The sequence below is a fragment of the Pseudorca crassidens genome, chromosome 1, assembly GCF_039906515.1.
Source record: "Pseudorca crassidens isolate mPseCra1 chromosome 1, mPseCra1.hap1, whole genome shotgun sequence".
NCBI classification, from domain to species: Eukaryota; Metazoa; Chordata; class Mammalia; order Artiodactyla; family Delphinidae; genus Pseudorca; species Pseudorca crassidens.
Genome location: NC_090296.1, coordinates 193,204,693 through 193,224,527, shown reverse-complemented (window position 1 = coordinate 193,224,527; position 19,835 = coordinate 193,204,693). Strand labels below are relative to the sequence as shown.

At 44.3% G+C, this 19,835-nt stretch overlaps 1 protein-coding gene across 6 annotated transcripts in view; it reads left to right on the top strand.

Moving 5' to 3' along the window:
- The window catches only part of RSU1 (Ras suppressor protein 1), a 366,553-nt gene that overhangs the window by 46,778 nt on the left and 299,940 nt on the right, over window positions 1-19,835 (top strand). For 5 of the 6 annotated variants that reach the window (XR_010934332.1, XM_067704126.1, XM_067704106.1 and 2 more), the window contains 3 exons: window positions 4,448-4,566; window positions 6,430-6,512; window positions 6,784-6,898. Coding sequence is in view for 5 of the 6 variants with exons in the window: in XM_067704126.1 (XP_067560227.1) it covers window positions 4,448-4,566; window positions 6,430-6,512; window positions 6,784-6,898 (317 nt within the window). In the remaining variant the exon portion in view is untranslated. Of the gene's footprint in view, window positions 1-4,447; window positions 4,567-6,429; window positions 6,513-6,783; window positions 6,899-6,992; window positions 7,157-19,835 lie in introns of those variants that run through there. The other variant, XM_067704136.1, reaches the window with a different exon arrangement.

Genomic DNA, 19,835 nt, shown 5'->3' with positions numbered 1-19,835 from the left:
TCTTTGGCTAAGTATGTGAGCACGTCATCTGTGGAGGAGAGAAAAATACTTGCCTTTCAGGCAAGAAGGTTTTATTGAATCAGGAGAAGCCCCAGAGGACCTCTGGAGATCAGAGTGTTCCAAAAGGGGAGTGCTCGTATAGGTCTTCCTGTAGCTTTTGAGGAGGAAAGAGAAAGGATGCCAAACAGCCTCTGACTCTCCGGTTTTATAAAGTTCTCCACTGTACGTGGGTGTCTTCCCATTTCCATAAGCATTTGGAAGATGCTCACCTGCAAACAGGAGAACTTAAACCATTGGGCGTGGTTGAGTCCTAAGCAGCTTTATCTTTAACACCTGAATCGATTGGAAATTAAGCAGATGGGGAAACCATCCTTGATGGTTCAGGCACTCCACGGTCTCCTCAGGTGAGCTCGCCTCTTGGAGGCGGGATCAAAATTTCTCTCAAACTTCCTGAGAACTAGTTGTAGTTATAGCCATCGTTTCTTGAGAACCTACTTGGGAGCCAGGAATTGCATCAGGGGCTTCCCATGTCTTCTCTCTCCTCTCCTGGAAGTCCTGCTGGGAGGGTATCGCTCCCCTCCTCTCAGAGTTGAGCAAATTGGGTCTCAGAGAAGCCGAATAAGTTCCCCAAGGCCACCCAGCCCGCAAGAGCTGGAGCTGGACCTCCATCCCAGCTGTGTTTTTCCTCTCCCCTTGCTGTCACCTCTCAGGGCAACCTTGAGTGCTAGAGCTCTCAGAGGGATGCCCTGAAAAGAGGCAGCTCCCAGGGGGAGCGATACATTTGGGAGACTGGGATGGACATAGACACACTACTCTATATAAAATCGATAACTAATAAGGACCTACTTACTATAGAGCACAGGGAACTCTACTCAGTACTCTGTAGTGACCGATATGGGAAAAGGATCTAAAAAAGAGGGGACATATGTAGATGCATGACTGATGCACTTTGCTGTATAGCAGAAACTGACACAACATTATAAATCAACTAGACTCCAATAAAAATTGAAAAAGAAAAAGGCAGCTCCCATGTGTAGCTGGAGATGGACGTGAGCGCCCCCTTCGGGGTAGGCAGTGCATGACAGTGCCTCCCCTGACAGTGCCAGGGACCGGGCTGTCCGGTCGCTGTGTGTGTGCTGGTGTCTAGAGGAACAGGTCCTGCGCTCCTGGCGTTGCTGGCAGTGGAACCGACTCTGCTTCCAGGCCTTCTGAGGCATTTAAGTTAGGGCTTCCTTTCTGCCCTCCGGGTTAGCGGGCCTACTGCTGTCACTGCTGCCGACTGCACAGGGGCTCTGCTGAGTTCCTGACAGGTTGGGGGGATTGGTTTCTCGCTCAAGGAGAAAGAGAACCTGCTGTTTAGTCGATTCTTGCCACCCAGAGAGGGGGACAGGCTCAGGCTCGCTCTAGGCTGGAGATTGGGCAAGAGCTCTCTCTTTTTGGTGAGATGCCTCTTCCCGCTAAGAAAGTCTAAGCGTGGATTTCCTGCACCTTATGTTTCAGAAGTGTATTTCTGTGTTTGGAAAGAAAAACTTTATTGGTCGTTTTCAAAAGTGGGTAACTTAGAGCAAGGCTTAAAGAAAGAAGCGCCCGATGTGTACTTCTGTGCCTTTCTCACTGTCTCTGATTCTTCTCCTTCCGTTTACTCAGCATCCTCACATCGGGGTCCAGGGATTAGGGGTGCCTTGGCCTCCACGAGTGCTGGGTGCTCTCAGATACCTGTCATTCTCATCAGTAGAGTCAGGGCTCCTTGGTACTTAACCTGTCTTAACCTGTGACTTAATCGCAGAATTCCAAGATCATTATAAGTACTGTCCTGCCGACATTCCACGATAGTTCTGAAGACCCAGGTGAAGCACTTGACATAAGTGTGCTTCACAGATTGTGAATTCATAGAAAATATTAGTGGTTAGCAGTATAGTAAATTGTAGTGGAGGTTATTTTGCTAACTGTAAAGCTAGCCTAAGGTTTTATACCCATCAAGAGGTGGACATCGCTTTTTTCTAGGTTTCTTTCTCCGCTATCAGCTATTTCTTCGGAGGCCTGGTTGGTGGGTGTGAACAGGGTTGTACCTCATGTGAGAAGCATTGGTGTCTAGAATTATTTTTAGTGTCACAGTCCCTCCCACCTTTCAATATTTGTCAGCCTTATTAGATTTAAAAAAAGGTTTTTTTTAAATTGGGTTTTCAGTGTGTTCAAAGAGAACCACATTAAGAAAAATAAGAGTCTTGAAGAAAATACAACATTAATAGGAAAATATTTTCCTTAGCTTTCCTTAGCTTTCATTGGAGTGTATACATATATTTAAAAACTTTCCATTGTGATAAAATGCACATAACATAAAATACACCATTTTAACTATTTTAAGTGTATGATTCAGAAGCATTAAATATATTCACATTGCTGTGCAGCCAATCTCTGGAAGTTTCTCATCTTGCCAAACTGAAGCTCTGTACCCATTAAACAGCTCCCCACCCCCCTCCCCCAGTCCCTGGCAACCTTGATTCTAATTAGAGATGATTTTGAACTACTATTAGTAGTTGCAAAACAAACAAAAAAAAAGTGATTTTTTGCGGGGGGGTGTGTCTCCCATTGAGAGGAATACATGAAAGCAAATGAAGCAGAAGTGTGAAAACTATGAGGCTTCACATGTATCTTTTTTATATGTATATAAATTTATTTATTTTTGGCTGCATTGGGTCTCCGTTGCTGCACATGGGCTTTCTCTAGTTGTGGCGAGTGGGGGCTGCTCTTCGTTGCGGTGCGGTGGCTTCTCTTGTTGCGGAGCACAGGCTCTAGGCGCGCTGGCTTCAGTAGTTGTGGCACATGGGCTTCAGTAGTTGTGGCTCGCGGACTCCAGAGCACAGGCTCAGTAGTTGGGGCGCACGGGCTTAGTTGCTCCCTGGCATGTGGGATCTTCCCGGACCAGGGCTCGAACTCGTGTCCTGTGCATTGGCAGGCAGATTCTTAACCACTGTGCCACCAGGGAAGCCCTTTTTTTTTTTTTAAATAGATCTTTACTGGAGTATAATTGCTTCACAATACTGTGTTAGTTTCTGTTGCACAGCAAAGCGAATCAGCCATATGCATACACATGTCCCCGTATCCCCTCCCTCTTGAGCCTCCCTCCCACCCTCCCTATCCCACCCCTCTAGGTCATCGCAAAGCACTGAGCTGATCTCCCTGTGCTATGCGGCTGCTTCCCACCAGCCAACTGTTTTACGTTCGGTAGTGTATATATGTCGATGCTACTCTCACTTCGCCCCAGCTTCGCCCTCCCACCCCATGTCCTCAAGTCCATTTCCTATGTCTACCTCTTTATTCCTGCCCTGCAACTAGGTTCATCAGTAACATTTTCGTTTTAGATTCCATATGTATGTGTTAGCATACAGTATTTGTTTTTCTCTTTCTGACTTCGCTCTGTATGACAGACTCTAGGTCCCTCCACCTCACTACAAATAACTCAATTTCATTTCTTTTTATGGCTGAGTAATATTCCACTGTATACATGTGCCACATCTTCTTTATCCACCAATATCACTGATGAACATAGATGTAAAAATCCTGAACAAAATACTAGCAAATAGAATCCAATAGCACATTAAAAGGATCATACACAATGATCAGGTAGGATTTATCCCAGGGATGCAAGGATTCTTCAGTATGTGCAAATCAACGTGATACACCATATTAACAAATTAAGGAATACAGACCATATGATCATCTCAATAGATGCAGAAAAAGCTTTTGAAAAAATTCAACGCCCATTTATGATAAAAAACTCTCCAGAAAATGGGCATAGAGGGAGCCTACCTCAACATAATAAAGGCCACATATGACAAACCCACAGCAAGCATCATTCTCAATGGTGAAAAACTGAAAGCATTTCCACTAAGATCAGGAATAAGACAAGGATGTCCACCCTCACCACTATTATTCAACATAGTTTTGGAGGTCCTAGCCATGGCAGTCAGAGAAGAAAAAGAAATAAAAAGAATACAAATTGGAAAAGAAGAAGTAAAACTGTCACTGTTTGCAGATGACATGATACTATACATAGAGAATCCTAAAGATGCCACCAGAAAACTGCTAGAACTAATCATATGCACCTTTTGAGGTCCTCTTATTGCTTCATTCATAAGGAAGTTTTCCTCTAGAAGGATGGATATGTTGTGATGTTCTCATTTTCTGTGTAAAACTATGATTGAGCATCACCTTTGGAGAAAGTGACAACTAGGACATTTTCACATGTTTCCTGAACGTGTGGATTCTCTGACTAGAATTACTAGGCTGGTTAAAATCACGTAAAGTGGATGGAATTATGGCAGTCTTCTGAGCTTTGAGCCTCTCACGTGCGGCTCTTAGGCCCGTGACACAGACGTGATTGGAGTAGTCTGTATCAATACACGTTTTGTGTGTGACGTCTTGCATTTTTCCCCCCTAACAACAGCATGAATAGACTCAACACTCTGCCTCGAGGATTTGGATCGCTCCCAGCTCTGGAGGTCCTTGATTTGACTTATAACAACTTGAATGAAAATTCTCTCCCCGGAAACTTCTTCTACCTGAGTAAGAAACTTTTAATTCTATAAATCTCCTTAAAATGGTCCTTTGCGTTCTAAATGGGAAATTTATTTGCCAGGGCCCAAACTCCAAGAGAAATTATTGGACAGATACATTTTTTTCCCCTTCAGATTCCTTTGAATATTCCCTCATAGCTCAGCAGTATGTATACTTGATATATCGTGACCCGACACCATTGCACTCAAGTGGACTTGGTAATGTCATATTAACTTTCTGAGAGAGATTTTTACCTAAATGAGATCAAGTCTCACATTTAGCTAAGAGAACTTGACTTTCTTTTTAAAGAGCATGTAAAAGACGTAATGTGTGTCTTCTTCCTGTATTGCTGTTAACTCTTTGTAGGCTTTTTGCCCAAAGATATTCCAATCAGTTATTTATAAAAATATCTATTAATAAACCACTAACAGAATCTTAAACATTTCTAGCCAGGATTCTTGTTTAAGCCTTTTAAAAAGTGTTTTTATTGACGTAGTCTATTTTGTCTATAGCATACCATCAGACATTAAGAAATTGTTAGTCACATATGAACACACTTTATCCTTTTATACACAAACGCATTTCTTGCTGCAGATGCTTGTGAAAAATAGGAAAAACTGGTTTTCCCGAGGACTCGTGAACTCTTTAGGAAAGAGTTGCTGTCTTTAGGTAAATGTTCTGCCTCTCCAAATAGTGACAAGCTGGCCTCGAGAAATTCTGACTTTGCTGAGTTAGTCTTTAATGTTTCATTTTTTACCTTATGTATATCCTTTATCCCAGACTTTGTCAAGCACGTGAAACCAACTTTAACATGTTTTCTTGGGCCATGGAAGAAATTGTTTTTCTTATGTATATTAACATACAGTTCTGTCGAATTTTAAGACATTAGAATGTAATTGAATACCTGTAAACAAATTCAACATACATCTGATTGTACTTTTCCCTTTTGGTTAAGGATAAAAACGTGCCTTAGGATTTTTGCCTTCAGTAGTTTGGGGACTGGTATCAGTGTATAATATCGTGAACAAATTTCTGATTACCGATATGATGCCTACGTTAGGGTTTTCTCTATTTTTAAACTCCACTTCATTATTTTTTTGTTTTTGTTTTTTTGTTTTTGCGGTACGCGGGCCTCTCACTGCTGTGGCCTCTCCCGTTGCGGAGCACAGGCTCCGGACGCGCAGGCTCAGCGGCCATGGCTCACGGGCCCAGCCGCTCCGCGGCACGTGGGATCCTCCCGGACTGGGGCACGAACCCGTGTCCCCTGCATCGGCAGGCGGACTCTCAACCACTGTGCCACCAGGGAAGCCCTCCACTTCATTATTTTAACGCCTTCGTCTTCATTTATTTTTGTGGTTAAGGCTGTAGAAACAAGTAGTAATAATTAGTCTGATGATAGAAACAGTGTACGGTGGTTTTGGCCTCCATCACCAGACAGCCTTTTGGTTATTTATGTTTTGACCTAGCTCTGTTCACACGAACGAGCCCTCTGACCCCAAGCATTGATAGAAGCGACACAGTGGTTTCACTGTGGATGCAGATCGAGGCATACACGTGAATCGGAAGTAATCGAAGAAAAATAGTTACCTTTTCCGAAAGCATATTGAAACCCTGTGCCAGAAACCGCTGGTGCCCATACATCGTTAATTTCCTCAGTCCTCCTGGATATAGATGTTTTCCTGAACGCACCAGCTGCACAATAAGGCCGTAAATCTAAGTTTGACCCGCTTGTTATTATCCCGAGCCCTAGGTGTGTCACAGGCTTTTCACCACGCCAGGGTTATTAATCAAAGCTGACTCCCTTGTATCGATCAGACCTCAAACGGTCGGGTTCCGTGCCACCCTGTTTATATATCGCTGTTTAACTTGCAGCCACCCTGCGCGCACTCTATCTAAGTGACAACGATTTTGAAATCCTGCCGCCTGATATTGGGAAACTCACAAAGTTGCAGATAGTAAGTAATTTATCTGAATTCTTAGAAAATCACTTCACTCCTGCAGCCCTTGTAGGGGTGGAATCAAGGCAGTTTGAGCCAGAGTGCGGTTTATTTTGGAATAAAACCACTACCCCCGAGACCGTTTTCTTGCATGTCTGCAGACACTTGTAAATAAATTGAAAGGACTGAGCCTTCGAAGAGGAGAGGGCAGGGGCGAGGAGAGAGTTTCTGCCGAGCGCCTCTTCACGCGAAAGTTGTCTTGACAACCGCTTGTTTCTCTTCTGTTTAGCTCAGCCTTAGGGATAATGACCTGATCTCGCTGCCTAAGGAAATCGGGGAGCTTGCTCAGCTTAAGGAGCTCCACATTCAGGGGAACCGTCTGACTGTTCTGCCCCCGGAACTAGGTAAGGTGGCTGATGAATGGTCTGAGTTCCGGCTTTAATTAATAATAATGATCCCAGTGCAGCAGCCCTGAAAACCCCTCTCTCCTCTTCTCAGCACGAACCCTCCACCGAGGCACCCGATTCTGCTCCTTTCTAGTCGCATTTGTCATTGACCAGAGTTCAGCTGTTCCGCGTTTGTCCTGCCCCGATGCTCTGTTGAGCGGCTGTAGCTCCCAGTGTCTTGAAACTGCTGATGGAAGATGACCCAGCTCGGCTGCCTGCCTGGTGCCGTGGAAGGAGCCTGGGATGAGTAGTAATGGTCTTACCCAGGGCTCCTCCTTTACCAGGCTTTTTAAAAAAAAAAACTAACCATCACTCTTATTTTTGGGGGGGATCTGTTAATTTTTTATTTTAATCCCTCGAAAACTTTTACCAAATAGTGAAAGTGTTTATGGCAGCTGCTTAAAGATACCATTTGCAGTCATGAATTGGGTTCTCTCCTGACGCCATCTCCAGTGGGATTGGCTAAATGACGTTCTAGCTGGGAGCTCCTCGGGCCTACCGCCACGGCCCCTGAATCTTCGTACTCTGGTCCTTCACATGGCTCTGGGTGACCTTGTGGCCTTCCTTGGAAATAACGTCCAAACCAGTTATTCTGTTACTGAGGTTATGCCGCCCTTCTGGAAAAGTTTCACGAGTTCTCCTCTCTTTTCTCGTGGAGACTCTGGGTATCCTCCCATTTCTTCAGTACATGGAACTGTATTGCTTCTCAGACTATGACTGTTTGCTTTTTTGCTCCAAAAGAAAACAATTTTATTTATTTATTTATTAACTTTTATTGAAGTAGAGTTGATTTACAATATTGTGTTAATTTCTGCTATACAGCAAAGTGACTCAGTTAGACACACATATATATAGAGATAGATAAATAGATAGACAGGCATCTTCTTTTTCATATTCTTTTCCATTATGGTTTGTCACAGAATAGTGAATATAGTTCCCTGTGCTCTACGGTAGGACCTTGTTGTTTATCCGTTCTATAGATACTAGTTTGCAGCTACTAATCCCACACTCCCATTCCTTCCCCGCCCTCCCCTTGGTAACCACAGGTCTATTCTCTATATCTGCAAAATAACACAATTTTTCAGAACACATTTGACCCAACCTTCTTTGAGGAAGTACCTCAAATGAGTCTGGTGCTCTTAAAGAGGGCAGTTATTATAAACCAGGTGGTGAGCTCCATGAGAGAGGGGGTTTATCTGTGTTCCCTGCTATGTCCCCAGCACCTCCCACGTGCTAGGAATGAGGTAACTTCTCAAGGGGTAAGTACTGAGTGAGTTCATGAAACAGGGACCTCAGATAGCAAGGTGCTGGGAAGGCTACAAGTGGGCTGAGTTTGGCTGCTGTCCAGAGCTGGGCTGTCCGGTTTGGAAGCTGTGAGTCACAGGTCAAGGGTTCAGTAGCCACACGTGGCGTGTGGCTTCCTTACAGGAACATGCAGATATAGAACATTTCCGTGGGACAGAAAGCTCTGCTGAGCTGCATTAGTCTAAAAGGGAAAGCATTCACCCGGTTCCACGGAACAAACACAGAGTTTCATCCCTGCATCCCCATCTTCTGTAGCTCCTTTGTTGCTGTAAAAGGTCTTGAATTTGTACTGATTTTAAGGGCTGCAGAGTAACTCGGCACCGTCCGTCTCTTCACTGAGTTATGGGTCATCCAGTCCTGCTTAAGGAGCAGGGTACGGGATCAAGAGAAGAGGTTTACGATGGCAAAAAACCTTCTTGCCAAAAGAGAGATTCTAGGCAGTGATTGGCCAACCATAGGTGTTGGCACTAGTAATTCCTGGGGAGCTTTTGCAGAATATAGATACCTGCTCCCTCCCCAGTGTACTGAGTCAGATCTCCACGCGTGAGACCAATTCTTGTGTAATTTGATAAAATTCACTTAGCGCTTCTGACATGCGTCCTTGATTAGTGTGACGAGGAGAAATGAAAAAAAAATGTGCGTTTTGTTTTATTTCATTTTTCAAACAGTGAGGCGGTGTAGGGCATTGGATTAATCAGTGATTTCTATCCGCTGATAATTTGGTAGAAAAATACCTAGTTGAACCTCCACATACCTGTGTACCTTTCTATTTTTAAATTTCACATTGGTCTTCCTATTTACGTACTGCACGTAGTCACATTTCTCTAACATTTCTGTTATGCTCTCCAAGGCCAAATTATATATATTTTTAATTCAGGACTAGAATTGAGGAGAAAGTCTTTAAATGAGTTTATTTTTGCTAGCCTTACCTGGAAAAGCTTCGTCTCAGCATCTGCCTGGTGGCACTCTTCCCAAACTGCAGGCAAACACTTAGCTGGAAATAAATGGTAAACCCCTATCTAAGATGAAGACAGGTGTCTTATTTTTGAACAGTGATCTTTTTTTTAAGTCAAGAATACTATAATAGATAGTACTATAATAATAGCTATTATAGGAATATGTATTAAGGCCTCGTGTGCCAGGGCACTGTGTTAAGTGCTTTTCCTGCATTGTCTCCAGTAAGTGTCCTAAGAACAGTAAGTGGGCTTTTTAGAGGTGAGGAAACTAAGGCTTAGAAAGGGTTGGTGACGTGTCCATAGGGACACAGTGAGTCACGGAGGCAAGACTTGAATCCTGACAGCCCCTTTTGCAGGTCCGTGTTCCTAACCACTGTGGCTCACTCCTTCCCATCTGTGTGCCAGTGAGAGGATTCCTAGAAAGCAGATTCCAAGTGTGAACGGAGCACAACACCTGCTCGCTTCCCCAGATGCTGGCAGAAGGAGAGGAGATTCAGTGTGACAGCTTGTATGGCTGGCTGTGCAGGTGTGTGGGCAGCAAGGCCAGAATAACCCTTGGCCCAGTGCAGAGGAGGTGACCTCTGCGGAAGGAATTGCTGTTCTGCTCTTCCGTTCCAAGCCAGCTGCATTGTTGCTCTGGTTCTGTCCCCCTGGTAACCACCCAGCTGCCGTAGGAGTGTCTTCGTTTGTCTGTGTACCTGGTACCCAAGGTGGTCGTTTGGAGCTGCCCTGGCTGGCGGCCGAGCAGTGCTAGGGACTGTGGACTTGAAGCTTCTTATAATCTGTCCCTACAGCAGGGTCGCTTCTGGATGTGTTTTAAAGGGTGGATGACGCTCTCTCCCCTGTATGTTCACTTTTTATATATCTGAATAAACAAGGTAAATGCTTTTGAGACTTCTGTGGAATTTCCTCTGAAAGTAAATTTGGAGTTTATTAACTTGAAACCTTGTTGGTAAGGTTTGAAGCAAGCAAGGGAATCTGGATGAATTCTGACTTGTCAGATCTAAGAACATTCAGGGACACTGCAAAATAAAGTCAGAGGCTGGGTTGGAGTTTTAATACGTAATTGTATTACTTTTTTTCGTTGTACATCCTTGAATAAGTTACTTTAACTGTTACGTCTGGTTCCTAAGCAGTAAATCACTTGATTTTATGTTAATCGGTATACCTGTAGAAAATTAGATATAATGTGGGTCTGTCATTTACCCATCCATTTCCTCATTCGTTCAAATGTAATTAAGTTCCTACTTTAGGCCAGGTTTTGTTTCCAAGGAAACAAACTTTTCCAGTAATGTAGAATTCACTTATCCAGCCGCTGTTTACTGAGTCCCTACTTCATGTTTTATTTTGGGGGGTTATACAACAAGAGACAAAACACCCCTTATGACATTTTAGTGGGGGAGGGAGGATGGACGGACGGATGGATGGATAGATAGAAAGCATAAGAGATAATGTTAAATGCCCTGGGGAAAAAATAAGAATGGAAGAGAGTGTTTAAATGGGGGGGGGGCGTTACTCTATTACTGGGTGTCGGTAAAGAAAGCCCCGTCGTAAGTTGGTGTCATTTAGCCAGAGACCTAAGGCAGGGAGGGACCTTTCCGGGTAGAGGGAAAGGCCGGTGCAGAAGTCCTGAGATGGGCTTGTGTGTTGAGGAACAGCGCCAAGACTAGTGTGGCTGGAGCTGAGTGAGTGACGGGGAGAGTTGGAAGAGGGGGGCTTAGGCAGGAAGTGGGGACCCGACGACCTGGGACTGTAAGGGCACCGAGTGAGACGCTCTGGTAAAGGCCGAATGATGCCCTCCCCCCTCCGTCACTGGAATCTGGGAACAGGCTAGTTTGCATGGTAAAAGGACTTTGCCAACGCAAGGTCGCATCTTGAGGTGGGGAGATTATCCTGGGTTCCCCAGGTGAGCCCGGCGTAATGGTGAGGGGCCCTCGGAAGAGGGAGGCGAGAGGGCCAGGGACAGCAGCGGGTGTGATGACGGAATCACGAGGCTGGAGTCGGGTGTGGAAGGGGCCGTGAGCTGAGGGCTGTGGGCAGCCTCCGGAAGCTGCAGGAGCCCCTGAAGCCTCCAGAAGGAAGGCAGCCCTTCCGCTTTCATCCAGGTGGCGGCAATGGTTAGGGTCTGGGTGTGTTTCAGAGGCAAATCTAGTGGGAACTGTCGATTTGCATGAGGGGGATAGAGCGCGGAGTGACTGAGGTTTGAGGGAACGGGAAGGACGGGGACGATGGTGGGAAGGGTGGCTTAGGGAGTTGGAGGACGGGAGCTGGTCGTGAGCTGAGCTCTGGGCACCTTCAGTTTGAGACGCTTTTTGGATATCGAATCAAGAAGGCAACTGGATGTTAGAATCTGCATTTCAGAAGAGAGGTCTGGCGGCACAGTTGTGAGCATCGTCAACGTAAACACAATGCCACAGGTTGGATGGGGTCCCTGGGACGTGACCGTAGAGGGCAGAAGATAGAGCCGTGAAGCACCCTGGTTCCTAAACCCCAAAGCCAGAAGGAAGGATCAGGGACCTTCAAGGGTCGGGCTGGCTCTTAGGCCAGTCTCTGTGGCCAAGTCAGGGACTGTGGCCTCCCCACTGTAAATGCAGTGAGAACGTTTTGGCTTCGTAGGAGAAATTTTTTCCTGACACGTGCAGCTAACTCTGCCAGTGAAGGGGTGAAACAGACAGGATTGGCATCTTCTGCTGAGCCTGCCTGAATCCTGAAGTCTTTCGGACCAGCCCGTCTCTCTTTCTATCAGTAAAGAGCAGCACGGTGACTAAGTGAAGTGTCAGCCCCTTTTAATGAGCAGAAGAAGCCATCGGTGCAGTGGAGACAAGGCCTGCGTTGGTGGGGGACGAGGGGGGACAGACAGCCTGACCGGTCCTCAGAGCAGCAGATAAAGCCCCCAGGTAGACAGCCTAACGGTGATCTCAGAGCCGGCGGCTCCGCGAGCAGTAGATTCTGTTCCGATCTTGTATTTTCTCACTCACATGTGAGACTTCTGAGTCTTACGAGCTGAAGATGTGCAGTGTATGTCTTTACCTGGTCTCTCCTTGCTAAGTTTTCCAGGATTCTGTTCCTTGCACGTGGTAGAGTCATTTCTAGTTTCTTGGCTTCTAGACAGTCCTGGGACCTCTCCTCCTGCATGTGTCAACCAGATAATTAATTGCCTTTGGAGAAGGAAGTCGTGTTGGTCAGCCAGGCGTGCAACAAAGCAGTGTTTCTAGATGTCAGAACCTTACCTGCAGCAATTTTCACAGCGTACGGAAGGGATGCGGGCGTTGCTACCCATACCTGGGCCTTGCTAGCTTAGTCTCCTACTCTGCACCACTAATCCAAAGCAGTTTGTATTACAGAAATACGAGAAGCTTATGGTATTGTTTCTAGCATATTTGTGAAGAGTAGGAGCAAATATTAATCCCATTCAGAGAGTAAGTGGTGTCATGAGTTGTGAGTTTCCTTCTAATTGTGTTCTTCAGGGTGAACAGACTTAAGAAAGAGGGGGGGCACCCATCTCAAGTCCTTCTCGTTACACCTGTTAATCCTTTTCTTAATAATGTTGAGAAGCTAAAGAAAAATACTTCCTCTCCTGTGGCAGGAGAGAAGGAAATACAGTATGCTCTTTTTGGTCAATTAAGACTCTGATGATACATGTCTTATGGCTTCATGTTATTGCCACTCTGTCGGTTGCCAGTTATCTTACCCAGAGGGTTAAAACATGTTTTAATTTATGTAGTAGGTTATAGCTCATCTCATCACTAGGCTTCGGTTCAAATCTCACTCTCCCAGTTCCTTGCTCTGCGATTGTGGACAAGTTATTTTACCCTCCATGCCTCCTGTAGAATGAGGGTAAGAGTAGTAGTCCTTTCTCATAGTATTGATGTGAGGATTAAAAGAATAATACACACACACACACACACACACACACACACACACACACACAGTGGATTTTTATACTATTAAACGTTGACTATTTAGAGGCTGAGTACTTGGTGAGAGGCAATGGCTGAGAAAGTCCAAACGCCCGTCTCCAACACACTGTGATGAGTTGGATAAAAGAAAGGCTGAGATGTAGCCTGCAGTGGGAAAGGTGAGAAAAAGCAAAGGGGTGTCACAGAAGGGACTTGCAAGGGAAGAGAAGTGGGGAGGAGAGGGTGAGGACTCCACGCGGGCAACACGCATGGCAGACAGGAGGTCTGGCAAGAAGGGTTTCACTGCCATCCTTTCAGTCCCATCGTCATCATTTTCCTGATACACGTTTGATTTCACAGATGATTTTCCAAGCTCTGCCCTTTTTGTGAGTTTTAGAATTGAGGCTGGGAGCAGGTCACCGGGTTCTTCTACTTAGAAATCTCTGTGGTTAGCTTGTTGCTTGGTTGCTTCATTCACTCATTCGTTCATTCACTTCTTGACTTTGGATGTCCTTTGTAAGACTGTGAACTTGTCCGAAGTATTGAACACTTAGGCATGCTTGCTCTAGCTCCCTTCTTCATCCCATGGTAAGATCTTAAACTGCCTCCCTGCTGGGGATAACTTGGTTTTCCAGTGTTTTTTTTTTTTTTTTTTTTTTTTTAAATTATTTATTTATTTATTTATGGCTACATTGGGTCTTCGTTGTTGCGCCTGGGCTTTCTCTAGTTGCTGCGAACAGGGGCTCCTCTTTGTTATGGCGCACAGGCCTCTCATTGCAGTGGCTTCTCTTGTTGTGGAGCACAGGCTCTAGGCGCTTGGGCTCAGTAGTTGTGGCTTGCGGGCTCTAGAGCACAGGATCACTAGTTGTGGCACACGGGCTTAGTTACTCCGCGGCATGTGGAATCTTCCCCGACCAGGGCTCGAACCCATGTCCCCTGCATTGACAGGCGGATTCTTAACCACTGAGCCACTAGGGAAGTCCTTCCAGTGGTTTAATTTCTCACTGTCTTATGTGACCTTTTGTGACACTGCTCGTTTCATTGACGATTTTTTCCTTCTCCCAGAACTCTTGATAACCACCGTTCTAATTGTTTTCATTTTTTAACATTACTGATGTGTGCATACACCGTAATCCTTTTGTCACTTGTCTACGTATTAGTGATTCATGTTTGAAGCCCCTTAAATAAATCCATCTTTCTAAATCTTTCTTATTTTGTTATACATTAAACACATTAAAGATCTAGAACAAAGGGAGACTGTTGTGGACCTGGGCAAACTAGTTTAGCTATCATGTGAAGTCTTTTAACTCTTTTCTTGAGAAAAGATGTCATGGCAGTTACAAAACCATCTCCAGAAAAATCAGATACCAAGAGCATGATAAATTCAACAAATTTTTTTTTAGTCCAGATTCTCTCTTCTGGATTAGCAACCTTATATTGTTATCAGAATTGGTTTACTCTGCCTAAATCCTGTTTGTGAAAGGTAGAAATAGGTCATGGTCTGTCTGATTAGGTTAAGTAAGAAGTAGTACTGCTGAATTGGCCCTCTTTTCTACTTCTCTTCTTGGTTTTGTTCACGTGTCCGTCTTAAGACGTCTGAATGAAATCAAGACATGGGACAGCATAGTTGAGAGGGTGGTGGGTGGCGTCCAGTGGCCTGGGTCACCGTCCTGTCTCCATGCATCCCAAGACAGATGACCTTGAGCCAGTCACTTACCCCCATGTTAATCACTGGCCGTAGTGATAGCAGCTGGCTTTCTTCCAACTGGGGAGCACTTTCTAGTTCACCAAGATCCTCACCTGAGCCTCTGAATATTCCTCATTAAACAGAAACGGAGAAATTATGTAACAGGGTTATACAGTATTTTGTATGTTTTGCTTTCCTTTTAAAATTAATTTGTAAGATACAAAAATAAAACACAACGTCGGTATCCTGTGAGTCAGAACAATTGCAGGCTTTGTAAGATTTAGTTTGGAATGCTGCCTGCGGCGTGGTCTGGAGAGCAGTGCACAAGTTTCAAATGACATGATAAACATACTCTCATTTCAAACTCAATTTATGTAGAAAATATCAAGAGTTTGAGACTTTTGGAAGCGCCAGTCCCCTCACTCACGTTACTGTTTCTTTTGCTTTTCTCACTACATTGATTTCACTGGCCCCTGTAGACACTTGTGTTTGCAAAGCCCAGGTTACTTCTGGACGGACCCAGACTTGTAACGTGGAAAATGCTGACCACGCACAGTAGTCCGGCGAGAGGCACGCCGGGGGTACTTGGTGTAACTTGTTGTAACTCACCTTACCATGGTTGTCAGTAAAGCTCTTGGCCTCTCTCTCTGTCCCTTGGAAGAGGTGATCCTGATCCTGCCTCTTAGTCACTCCCGCCAGAGCCTTCGGGAGAGTGTCCTCCAAGGCCCAGGTGTGATTGTGGAGTCTGGCGCAGGGCCGTGTGCAGCCGGGAGAAGTGGATGCAGGTCTGCTGAGAGGAGCCAGGAGGGTCACAGGTGCCGGAGCATCTATTTGCGTGTTTAACGTCCCTTAGGATTACGTATCTTATTATTTTGTTTTTAATATTGTGGCGTTTCTGTGTTGGTCCACAGAAGCGAAAAGCATGTAGGAGGAGAAGGCTAAGATTTACTGAGCACGTAAACTGTTCCATTAGGCATTCTCTACATAGTTCCTCAGGTAAATCTCGCAACAGGTGTGCGAGGTTGGAGGCTTTCTCCCCATTTTACCGACGGACACATGAAGCTCTGAGAGGTGTAGAGTAACCTGCTGAGGTCACACGGCCAATTAGATGAGGAACCAGACGTAGAACTGCCACAGTCTGGGGTAACTCTTCCAGGTTCACTATAGGGGTGGGACCATTTGCCGCTTTTGTTCCGTGCCCCATTCTAGGACAAAGCAAAATATAGTCTATATAAAGAAATAGCACTTTTATGGGAAAAAAAGCACTATAGATTAGATAGTAACAAAGATACACACCTCAGAAGAAAAAATTGGTAGTCTATGAAGTGGTTGCCACGGCCCGTGATATGTTAGCTTAACGAGCACTTTCCTACAGAACTAGAAACTGTGTTTCGTGTACAAAATTGATTTTGTCAGTTGATCATGAACGTTTTTGAAGTTACTTTTAAGCTAGATAGATTTCCAGAAATACTTTGGTTTTTTACACAAAATACCATGATTTATAGAATGGTGTCGTGGACTTCATCTCAGTTCTATATTATAGACAAGGAGGGCTTTTTGGCCACTTCTTAAAGATGGAGAAACCAAGGTGCATAGGGAGATGGTGACTTGCCCAGAGCTGCCTTATGGACATGGCTTGTAATTGACAGCATCCGATTTTCAGTTCCGATATTTTGACTTCAAAAATAAATATTCCTCTAATAGTATGTCCATAAATGTATCAATACTGAGCCCGTGAAAAGGCATCATTTATCACTAGATGACAGCAGTGGTTCCAAACATATGCCTTAATTTTATTCTTTGGAAAATAAAGAAAATGTGAGGGATAGAGAAATCTTTCCCCGACTTTGGAGTTTTACCTTGAATTATATTACGTGCGCTCACATTTTATTTCTGTGTTAATATTCCTTTCGCCATACTTCACGCAAAATAACATATCCTGATCTTGGATTCCCATGGCCTTAGTTGATCATCAAAAATGGCTCCCACGAGGTCTTCCTACATGTTATTTTTTAACAAGTTTCGTTTTATATATTCTGTTCCAGCGCATCTTTAGCCCCGGAAAATGCTTTAAGTGTGGATTTTAAAAATGCTAAATGAATTATATTTCTGCCTGGTGAGTTACTGCTTTAAAGGGGGTGGGAAGTTGCAACACATAAAACGTTTCCATTCTGTATTATAAATTTCTGGAAGCCCAATGTCAGGTTGGGTGTGATTGAACGTGTGCATCAATCTTTGTTAACACCAGCTGGTAAAGCGTGCCAGTGTTTCCAGTGGACCGTCCTTTGATTTAATAGGACACTAAATGTATTCTTGCCCTGGGAGAAATGCCGGCAGTGCTGAGCTTCCAGATTTAATTTTTTTTTTAATTCCAGAGGCATATCTGTAAATACAGTTCCTATCACCTGAATACATATATAATATCTTACATTGATGTAGCATGTCCCGTAAAGCTTCTCCTATAATATTAGCCCACATAAAAAAATAAGTCATGTTCTACTGAGCCAGACCCAGGTGGTATTACATGTGGGAGTGGGAGTTTCTCTTGGGGGTGGGGTGGAGGTAGGGAAGGGGTGAAGTGGGGCATGAGGTTCTTCATGGTGTCAAGGCCAGCAGTTTAGTGACAGACCCCAAATTGTGCCTTGTCACAACTCATCATGGGTTCACCTGTCTTTCTTTAAAATTTGTATTGGAGTATAGTTGATTTACAATGTTGTGTTAGTTTCTGCTGTAAAGTAAATCAGTTATACATACACATCTGTCCACTCTTTTTAGATTCTCTTCTCATATAGGTCTTTACAGAGTGCTATCCAGTAGGTCCTTATTAGTTATCTCTTCTAATATAATAGTGTGTCTATGTCAATCCCAGTCTCCCAGTTTATACCCCCCCCCATCGCCCACTTTCCCCCCTGGTAACCATAAGTTTGTTTTCTACATTTGTGACTCTGTTTCTGTTTTGTAAATAAGTTCATTTGTACCATTTTTTAAGATTCCACATATAAGCGATATCATATGATATTTGTCTTTCTCTGACTTCACACATATGACAATTTCTGGGTCCATCCATGTTGCTGAAAATAGCATTGTTTCATTTTTTATGACTGAGTAATATTCCATTATATATATGTACCACATCTTTTTTTTTTTTTTAACATCTTTATTGGGGTATAATTGCTTTACAATGGTGTGTTAGTTTCTGCTTTATAACAAAGTGAATCAGTCATACATAAACATATGTTCCCATATGTCTTCCCTCTTGCGTCTCCCTCCCTCCCACCCTCCCTATCCCACCCCTCCAGGCTGTCACAAAGCACCGAGCCAATATCCCTGTGCCATGTGGCTGCTTCCCACTAGCTATCTACCTTACTACGTTTGTTAGTGTGTATGTGCCCATGACTCTCTCTCGCCCTGTCACAGCTCACCCTTCCCCCTCCCCATAACCTCAAGTCCGTTCTCTAGGAGGTCTGCGTCTTTATTCCTGCTTTACCCCTAGGTTCTTCATGACATTTGTTTTCTTAAATTCCATATATATGTGTTAGCATACGGTATTTGTCTTTTTCTTTCTGACTTACTTCACTCTGTATGACAGACTCTAGGTCTATCCACCTCATTACAAATAGCTCAATTTCGTTTCTTTTTATGGCTGAGTAATATTCCATTGTATATATGTGCCACATCTTCTTTATCCATTCATTTGTTGATGGACATTTAGGTTGCTTCCATGTCCTGGCTATTGTAAACAGTGCTCCGGTGAACATTGGGGTGGGTGCATGTATCATTTCAAATTATGGTTTTCTCTGGATATGTGCCCATGAGTGGGATTGCAGGATCATATGGTAGCTCTATTTTTAGTTTTCTAAGGAACCTCCATACTGTTTTCCATAGTGGCTGTACCAATTTACATTCCCGTCAACAGTGTAGGAGGGGTTCCCTTTTCTCCACACCCTCTCCAGCACTTATTGTTTATAGATTTTTTGATGATGGCCATTCTGACTGGTGTGACAGTTAGCCTTTCTTATCTATGTTTATTTAGACCTTTCTAGAATTGTTCATGTTTTCAACCAATACTTTCATAAGTTGACTGCCTACTGCAGGAGAGCATCTAACGGTGCCGTCTGTGCTTCGTAAAGTTTTGGGCTGTAGCCTGCCTTCTCATATTGGTAAACAAGCCCATGTGCATTCTTAGCATACTTTAGGGTTTCACGGGCCGCAGTGCTCTCTCCCTGTTGCCTTCCTATTTGCTGTTTTAAGGAGGTGGCTCTCCTTGGACAGCACCTGTACCATATCATGCCAGGTTCTGACCTCCAGTCTCATAGATAGTCATTCCTGTAATCTCTTGGGTTTGGAGAGCAGCGGTAAACAAAATAGACGTAATCCCTGCCCTCATAAAGGGAATCTTTGAAAAAAAAACAAGTCAACAAAGAGTTGAAAGTGACAAAATAGAAATTAGAGCTAATACCCAAATCTGCTAGAATGTCAGCTCCAGTGTTATCTGTGAGCTTCCATCCTGGAGAGAGGACACCATCCTCTTCTGTCACCTGAGTTGCTCTAAGAGCCTCCTCTCTGCTTTCCTGCTTCCTACCTGGCTTTTTCCAATCCATTCTTCATGCAGTCGTCAAGACCATTTTATAAAATCACAAATTGGATTACATCATTTCTGTGGTTAGAATTCTTGAATGTACTCTGTGGAGCTATAAGACCCCAGATGATCTGGCCTCCTTTTTTTTTTTTTTTAAAGGAAACTGTTACTACAGCCCTTTTATTTATTTATTTGCTTGTTTGTTTGCTTATTTATTTATTTTTGGCTGCATTGAGTCTTCGTTGCGGTGCGCGGGCTTCTCACTGAGGTGGCTTCTCTTGTTGTGGAGCACGGGCTCTAGGCACGTGGGCTTCAGTAGTTGCGGCATGTGGGCTCAGTAGTTGTGGCTCGCAGGCTCAGTAGTTGTGGCGCTCTGGCTTAGTTCCTCCACAGCATGTGGGATCTTCCCGGACCAGGGCTCGAACCCGTGTCCCCTGCATTGGCAGGCGATTCTTAACCACTGCACCAC